This window comes from Sinocyclocheilus anshuiensis, unplaced genomic scaffold, assembly GCF_001515605.1.
Source record: "Sinocyclocheilus anshuiensis isolate Anshui unplaced genomic scaffold, SAMN03320099.WGS_v1.1 scaffold245, whole genome shotgun sequence".
Lineage (NCBI taxonomy): Eukaryota > Metazoa > Chordata > Actinopteri > Cypriniformes > Cyprinidae > Sinocyclocheilus > Sinocyclocheilus anshuiensis.
In genome coordinates this window covers 955,097-964,368 of record NW_015536478.1, presented here as the reverse complement: position 1 = coordinate 964,368, position 9,272 = coordinate 955,097, and the positions used below count along the sequence as shown (strand labels likewise).

Here is a 9,272-nt window from a genome sequence, read left to right as displayed (position 1 = left end):
TTATATTAATATTTGTATATGTTAATAATAGTTTAACTATTTTTTTATAGTGTTTTACTTCTGTCATTAAACATTTTTTAATTTAACTTTGTAAATTATGGTTCCTCTGGGGGATAAATAATTATTTTAAACAACCATTTTAATTAATGTCTTTGCATTTAAAATCCCAAAGTTTTACTTTCTCTTAAAACAGTTTTAAAACATTTCTGAGCAATATTCAGCATCTTTAATATATCGTCATGAGGCTGAAATTTATTAAGACACCATTGTTGAATGGTTGAATCTCTGGCTGCATTTTGAGATCTGCAAAGCACTCGCTGTCTTTATTCATTTTATTTTTATTGAATGCGTCTCTTTTGTGTTTCCGGGTGTTGGTGTGGTTCTAGTTTGGTGGAATGATATTAATTCTGTATTTCCTCACAGAGAGCTGAACAATATGGGGATCTGGTACCGTATGGGAAAGGTGCCACGGGCCCAGGACTCTTCCCCTGTACAGAACAACTCCACCACCAACAACACCAATAACATCCAGACTGTCACCAACAACTCCACTCCAGCGCCAGTCTTGCCCAAGTAAGTGTTTGTGATATCTGAGGAAGTGTGAACTGCATTTGTTGCAACAGCTGCAGAATAGAAAGAGTGAGTGAGACAACCCGAGAGAAGGAAGAGGAACATTGAAGGGTAAAAACTAGGGGTGTAACGATACACGTATTCATATTGAAATGTTCGGTACGAGGCTTTCGGTTCGGTACGCATTACAAACCGAACGATTCCTTTTACATTTGGAAAATAAAAGAGCTTAAAGTGTGTGAAATATAATGTTCTCAGTGCCACTGCGTTCAACAAGGCAGCCTAAATGACGTAACAGGCAACGTGCTGTCTGTCCAGTGGCGTAGTGGAGCGAAAGGCCTTGCTGGGTTGCGTCGAAACAATGATCTTGTATCGACAATAGCCAGAAATATTGTCCAAAAACAACAATTATTGGCAATATTAAGAGGATTTGCCATTTCCAATTAACGTAGGCCTGTTACATTCTTATTTTTTTTATTAGGCCTATTATTATTATGAAGTTGCTTTTATTATTAAATTAAAATTACAATTAATTTTCCCCGCAATATTACCGCATAACTGACGCGCTGCGAGGATTACAAAAGATTAGGCTGTTTACTCTTCATTTAAAATGTTTTTCAAAAAAATGCCTTTTAAAACTGGTCTATATACAATGAATTATAGGCCTATAATTAAAATATTAACTCAGCAGTCATCAATTAAAATCAATGAATAAAAAGCTTTAGCCTATTTCAAGCACCGACTTTCAAAAACCTGTTTAACACGAAATATGTTTTTTGTCTTTTTTTTCCACTATGTATGGGCCACAAGAGAAATATTAAAGGAATAAATTAAAACAGTTAGCTATACCGTTATCAGCATATGTTGAAGTAGATTCGTCTCGTCGTCTCTGAGAGAATATGCGGCATCAGATGCCGAAAGCTCCGTCATTCCGTTTTTACTTTCACTTTCTGCATATAGTGAATTGACTGAGATTAAGACGTTCACCAGCATAACTCTTGCACAAAGTTTGCACGTTTGCATGTGACATCCATTGGCTCGCCTTCATGGTTTAAAACAGAAATATTTCCAACATTGCGTCATAAGCAATAACCCCCCCCCATATCGAAAACGTACCGAACCGTGACACCACTGTGTCGTATCGAACCGAACCGTGAATTTTGTGAACCGTTACACCCCAAGTAAAAACACTTTGTTAAAGGGTTAGTTAAAAATGAAACTAAATGAAAATTAGCCCGTGTTTTACTCACCCTCAAGGAATCCTAGGTGTATATGACTTTCTTCTTTCAGACAAATCCAATCGGAGTTATATTAAAAATTATTCTTGCCCTTCCAAGCTTTTTTTATTCAACAGTCCAAAAGTTTTAAATATGGATATTTTCTTTTTACAAAAACGCATGGATTCGCTACAGGAGGCCTTTATTCACCCCCCGGAGCCGTGTGAGGCACATTTTAATATGGATGGATGCACTTTATTTGACTATTTTTGGACTGTTGAACAAAAACACCCGCCCGTGCCATTATAAAGCTTGGAAGAGCAAGGACAATTTTTAATATAACTCCAATTGGATTCGTCTGAAAGAAGAAAGTCATATACACCAACGCCTTGAGGGTGAGTAAAACGTGGGCTAATTTTAATTTTTGGGTGAACTAACCCTTTAATAGGCAGGTCCAGCACAGCATTCCTTATGTTCTGGAATAAATGAGTGACACATTTTATTTCACCATTCTTTGATGAATAGAATGATGAGTAGAATGTTCAGCATTAATTTGAATCTTTTGTAACATTATAAATGTCTTTTAATGTCACTTTTGTTTAATTTAATGCATCCCTTCTGGATAAGCATATTAAAATAAGCAAAATAAGCAAAAAAACATCCTGTGTTCCATGATATAACTGGACTAATGAAACTATTTATTTGGAGTGTTTTCACATGCTACACTTGTGTAAAATGTGTACGTTTTCTCCCATACTTGATGTTTACGGGCTTGTTTGTGTCTCAGGATTTTGTACGCCCCAGGCGTTTCTCTGACACAAATGGGAAGTGTCTGTTCCAGCTGTTTCCCTCTCATGGTTTCCTCTCTGTCTGTCTGCTCTCTTGATACTGTCCATCCGTGATCTTATTATATATAACAGGATACAACTGCAGTGAAGTCACACAAGCAGAAATGCATCTCAATGAGGGAGTGGCCATCTCATCTGTGGCCCTGAAACACATGTCTGGACTCTTTCTCACAGCATTGCACAACAATTCAAGGGTCGTATCATGGAAAACGACATTATATATGACAGTAAATAACTTTATAATGTTGCAAAAGATTTCTGTTTCCAATATATGTTTTTTTTTTGCATTCTATTTATCAAAGAATCCTGAAAAATGCAGAAATGTATCGTTTCCACAATAATAATATTTCACAATAGTACTGTTTTACTGTATTGTTGATCACAAAAATGAAGCAGAAGAGACTTCTTTCAAAAGCATTAAAAAATCTTATAGAACCATAAACTTTTGAATAGGAAACATTTTAACATCGTGTACAACCACTATCCCAGACATCTATCTTTTCCAAATCACAAAGGGAGAATATCAGCAGTCCAAGACGACCAAATTCTATTTATATACAGTTGTTTTGTTCCTCGTGATGTGTGGAGTTTCCCTTGCAGCTGCCAGCAGAACACATACAGTGCATACTGAAAACATCAACTGGGTAGAGCATGTGTCATGTGTACGGTGACTTAGTCATGTTATGAGTGCGTTTAATGGTGGGTGTTTGCCATAAAGCCTAGAGCATTCTCTTGTTAATGAGTGGATCTGTGGTAAATGCACAGCTTTATTTGAGTGTGTGCTAGCAGCAGTTGCTTATGTGTAATCGCAAAAATAAAAGTTTCTAATGCATAATGTTTGTTTCCAAGTAGTTAGTTCAAATTAGTTCCCTGAACTAGTGGTTCATTGAAGATTTGTATTATTGATTGGTTTCAGGTTGAACCAACCCTGATCGGATATGTTTTTTAGGGGGAATTTGCATAGAATATGTTCTGGCCATTGTTGTTATTGTTAAAGGAACACTCCACTATTTTTGAAAATAGGCTCATTTTCCAACTCCCCTAGAGTTAAACAGTTGAGTTTTACCGTTTTCAAATCCATTCAGCCGATCTCCGGGTCTGGCGGTAGCACTTTTAGCTGTAGCTTAGCATAGATCATTGAATCTGATTAGACCATTAGCATCTCGCTCAAAAATGACCAAAGATTTTCTATATTTTTCCTATTTAAAACTTGACTCTTCTGTAGTTACATCGTGTACTAAGACCTACGGAAAATGAAAAGTTGCGATTTTCTAAGTTGAGAGTATAGTTCCTAGCCATATCGGCCTAGAAAATCGCAACTTTTCATTTTCCGTAGGTCTTAGTACACGATGTAACTACAGAAGAGTCAAGTTTTAAATAGGAAAAATATAGAAAATCTTTGGTCATTTTTGAGCGAGATGCTAATGGTCTAATCAGATTCAATGATCTATGCTAAGCTACAGCTAAAAGTGCTACCGCCAGACACGGAGATCGGCTGAATGGATTCGAAAACGGTAAAACTCAACTGTTTAACTCTAGGGGAGTTGGAAAATGAGCCTATTTTCAAAAATAGTGGAGTGTTCCTTTAACTAAACCTAGTAAAAATAAATGTTGTATTTCTAATCAATCTATTACATTTTTCTATTTTAAAAAATGTATTAATTCATTGAAATAAGATAAAATATAAGTATAAGATGAAAACTAAACTGAAAAGAGAGAGAATTGCCTTGGCAATCAACTGAAATAAAAGCTGAAGTTCTAAACTTACAAACTGAAATAAAAATAAATTATAGCTAAAAAAAAAAAAAAAAACTAATAAATAACACAATTACTAAAACTTAAAAAAAATCAAAATGAAAACTTAAAATGAAAGCTTATTCAAAATATTAATGAAAAATATATAAATAATACTAAAACAAAAACACTGGTTCTTGCATGAAAAACAGCTACATGGAACGCAACATTTTTATTTTTTTATTTTTATTTTTTAATTAATGGTATTTTTAACTTGTCACGGCATTATAAAACACAACATTCGTGACGGGATGCGTACGATGTGCACAATGACCAAAGACATTTTTCTGAGCGGTTTTTACTTTGCAAGCTATCTAACACCTAAAGCAAAGCACGTTGTTTGGTCTGCTATTTAAAGAACCGCCACTAAAAATATCTATATTTTTGACTTTCTTTAAAGCACAACTGCTAAAAATAAAGCTTAAAAAACTCAGAAAAATTCTGTATTTAAAGGTTCTAGCATCATCAGATGAACAGTTTGTTTTATTAGGATTTAGATCTCAGCATGCAGCCTGTGAGACTGAAATATCACAATTTGCACGCCTGTGTTACAGACATCAGTAAGGTTGTCAGACAGATGACAGATTGGTAATGACATTTGGTCTGAAAAACAGCTGTGATGATACACAAACCGCAGTGATAATAGTGAGGACTGAGAAGGAAGATACGTTGAATATTTATTTGATTAAGTGCTAATTGTTTTCCTTTTGTGTTTCTTTGCAGGCACATATCCATGACCCTGCCGGCATGTTTCAGAAAAAGCACAACCAGACCAGACTTTGAACACCAGAACTCCAACCTCTATGCCATCTCTGGTACCAAAACCTGACCCAAACTGAACGCCTTCAATATCACATGAACATTTAAATAGAGAGGACTGTAACATGAAACCACCAATCAGTGACAGAATGTTCTTAGAGCTCCAATCTAGAATTTGACATGCTTTTACAAATGAAAAAAATAATCACTTTGTTATAAAATAGAAAAAAAAAAAGAGTTTGCTTTGTAGGTTTACTCTATAAGTTAAAGTTAGAAAAAATAAGCCCTGATATTATCTGCATCAAGTATATCGGTAATATACACTACTTTTTTTATTTTAATTTTTTAAAGAAATTAAAACTTTTTATTCAGCAAGGATGCATTAAATTGATTAAAATGTCACACTTTTATAGCTTGAAAAAGATTTCCATTTCAAATAAATGCAGATCTTTTGAACTTTCTATGCATAAATGTAACCAGAAAAAAATTAATCATAGTTTCTACAAAAATATGAACATTGATAATAATCAGAAATGTTTCTTGATCAGCAAATCAGCATATTACAATGATTTCTGAAGGATCATGTGACACTGAAGACTGGAGTAATGATGCTGAAAATCCAGCTTTGATCACAGAAATAAATTACATTGTACAATATATTAGAACAGAAAACAGTGATTTTAAATTAAATTTTGTTTTATTTTTACTTTCTTTTATCAAATAAATGCAGCCTTGGTGAGCCAAAAAGACTTCTTTCCAAAAAAAAAAAGTCAAATATTCACCAACCCCAAATTTTGAACAGTCGTGAATTATATATCAGATATATTGTGCATCTCTAGACTGCTTGAGATGAAGGTCAGTGCATGTAATAATCCATCAGCGCTCAGAGCGTCCATGTGGATTCATGACTGCTGTCATTAGGGATGTAATAATAAACCCTTCTGGAGGTGGAATCTGTTTAACTCTTCCGGATGGTGTTCAGTGATGAGTCAGAATATCTCTCCTTCTGTTCTGAGCGCTCGTTTCTTACTGCACGCTTCTCGTTTGTCACACATCCGTGGGAAAAAATTTATTCATTTAGCAGATGCTTTAATCCAAAACCACTTACAAATCATTTTATTTCGTAGATGTCATCAGCCAATGATATATTAATATTCCGTGGCTTTTTGTGCAAGGCAAAGTATATTATGTCTGGTGAGCTCTGGTTAATACTGACTTTTTGACTTTTCAGCTATGGATGGAGTGCCTTTCATGATTTCGGAGAAGTTTGCGTGTGCCTCCAGTGATGTGAGTCTGATATCAACCAATCGCGTGCTTCATATGAACTCTTAAACACTCTGTAGAGCACCGTACTATTAGATGTAGATTTTGAAAGATTTGAGGTACTTAAAACTATCATAAGAACTGATGTGTACAGTGAGGAGGAGTTTGTGGTGTTAGTCTGACAGTGTCTCTCTGTGTTTCAGCTGCAGCAGGTGGATCTAATGGGCATCAGAATCAAATCGCTTGCAGAGATTGAGAAGGAGGTGAGGATCTGTTGAGTTTCAACCATGACAAGTGCTAGTTTGTTTGTTGCTTTTGTTTCCAAGCAGGTATTTTCGAGCCGTGTAAGTGCGAAAAAGTTTTTCGGTGCTTTTTAAAAAGGATTACTCTAAATCTGATTGAATAAAGTCATGTGAAATATCCCTTATATGCACATCAATTAAATCTGTATTCATTTTCCTATTATCCACAGTCAGATGTTATATTATAATTATATTAAAGGCCTGTTCACACCAAGAACCATAACTGTAATGTTAACTATAAGCGTACGGTTTTAAAAAATAGTTTGCGGTTTTGGTGTGAACAGACCCTTATGCACTTTATTTTTGGTGGAAGAATTGTTTATTGTGATTATTATCAGTAATATGTTTAATTATTTATTGGACATTGATGTTTTAACCTTTAAATGGGCAAAGAGGCAGGGCATTACAATCAATAATGGTTATTGATTACAATGGATATTTAAAGGGGTTTTAGAATGTAGTAAATGTTTTATTTAAATAAAGAGGTATTCAAATAAGTCCAGTTCAATTTCACATCAAATCTCCTCGACATTTTGTTTCTGTTATGTGTTTTTGTATGTTTATTATTCTCATGATGCTAAGTGAACTAATCAGGGTTATTATAGTTAACTAAAACCTAAAAAAAAAACGTACTTGTAGTAATACATGTATCACTACAAGTAATTTAAATTTATTATTACAAGTAATTTATTACAAGTTTTCTTGTTACTTAAAATAAAATAAATGTTAACTAAAATAAAATATAAAAAGCTTAAACTTATTTTAAGCTAGTTGCCACTGCGACGTTTATATACAGTTATAACGTTAGTACTAAAATAACTCAAATTAATAAATAAAAACTATATAGACAAAATAACAAAAACAACAACATTTTAAATTAAAGTGAAAATAAAATTTATTTAAATGAACAAAAAACTATAATAGTATAACGATTAGAACAAATATTGAACAATTAGAACAAATATTGCATTTTGCCTAATATATAATTGTATATATTTGCCTTAATTTTTATTTAATATAATTAGTTTTGAATAAATGTGACCCTGGAGCACAAAAGCAGTCTTAAGTCGCTGGGGTATATTTGTAGCAATAGCCAACAACAATACATTGCATGGGTCAGAATTATTGATTTTTCTTTTCTACCAAAAATCATTAGGATATTAAGTAAAGATCAGGTTCCATGAAGATATTTTGTCAATTTCCTACTGTAAATACATTAAAGCTTCATTTTTGATTAGTAATATGCATTGCTAAGAACTTCATTTGCACAACTTTAAAGGTGATTTTCTCAATATTTCGATTTTTTTTGCACCCTCAGATTCCAGATTGTCAAATAGTTGTATCTCGGCCAAATATTGTCCTATCCTAACAAACCATACATCAATGGAAAGCTTATTTATCAGCTTTCAGATGATGTATAAATTTTGAAAAACTGACCCTTATGACTGGTTTTGTGATCCAGGGTCACAAATGGTATGAGGTTGAATTCAGCTTTAGATCAGTGGAATCATGAGTTGTTTTTGACTGATCCACTAGAGGTCAGTGTGTGCTGTGAAACTCTCTTTCAGATGGTGTTTAACTCTTTCTGTCTGTGTCTGTGTCAGTATGAATATAGTTTCCGGACGGAGCACAGCGCTGCGGCCCGTCTGCCGCCCAGTCCCACCAGAACATCTCTGGGCTCCGAGGCCTAACGCTCACGCGCCGAAGGAAAGAGTTCTTCGGGCTTCTGAAGACCTGATCTGAGCAGAGACTCTCTGAAAGTACAACTGAAACCCACTAGTTCGACGGACGGAAAAATAAGGATATTGTTTGCTTTTTTTGCATACAATTAACAAATATTTCATGTGGTCAAGTTCAGTCTCTCTTAAGTTGATGCTGCTTTTACCTAAAGAGCTTTGGATCTCTATCGCTACAGTGATCAAATCAAAACCACTACAGTGTTTCTTTTGTTATGCGACAAGTATTGCGTCTGAAGTTGTGTTCTGACTTATTCTGGCTGCTGGACTGAGATGCTGTTACCGCAATGACTTTATAAAGGGTCACACTTGGACAAACCCTTATTTGAGCCCCAAAGTCTGTGTTCATGCGTCAAATGCATAGAGTTGGAAGAGTTCGGTTTTATTTAGATGGCAGTGACTGCATGACTTTAGTTTGTTTGGAAATGGAGCCCAGTTCACTGCACTGTTACAGAACTTCTCAAGCATTTCAATATTTTTGTGTTTGTCTGGAAAAAGAGATTAGAACAAAAACACTCCAACTCTGAACAAACCCTTGTACATAGACAAGCGACCATTCAGGAATGCGTTGTTTTAATATTGTGTTTTTCCCTTTTTGTCTTTGTAACGTCCCTCCTGAACTGATCTGTCACTCCAGTCACCACTGCTTATGTTTTACTGAGATTTTACTCTCTTTCCGTCTCATGTTATGATGTTCAATGGTGCTCAAGTACTTGGATATTGTTCCTGCCAGTCCATTTGTGGCTTCTGACATTTATGGTGTTTTTTTTTTTTTTGTAATAA

The 9,272-nt window shown here is 34.6% G+C and overlaps 1 protein-coding gene across 2 annotated transcripts in view; it reads left to right on the top strand.

The window, feature by feature from the left end:
- Positions 1–9,272, top strand: part of LOC107666228 (multivesicular body subunit 12B-like) — a 29,376-nt gene extending 20,104 nt beyond the window's left edge. For both annotated transcript variants that reach the window (XM_016457483.1, XM_016457557.1), the window contains exons 6-10: positions 424–573; positions 5,153–5,244; positions 6,420–6,475; positions 6,655–6,714; positions 8,358–9,272. In XM_016457483.1, coding sequence (XP_016312969.1) covers positions 424–573; positions 5,153–5,244; positions 6,420–6,475; positions 6,655–6,714; positions 8,358–8,444 — 445 coding nt within the window. In that variant the 3' untranslated portion in view covers positions 8,445–9,272. The remainder of the gene's footprint in view (positions 1–423; positions 574–5,152; positions 5,245–6,419; positions 6,476–6,654; positions 6,715–8,357) is intronic.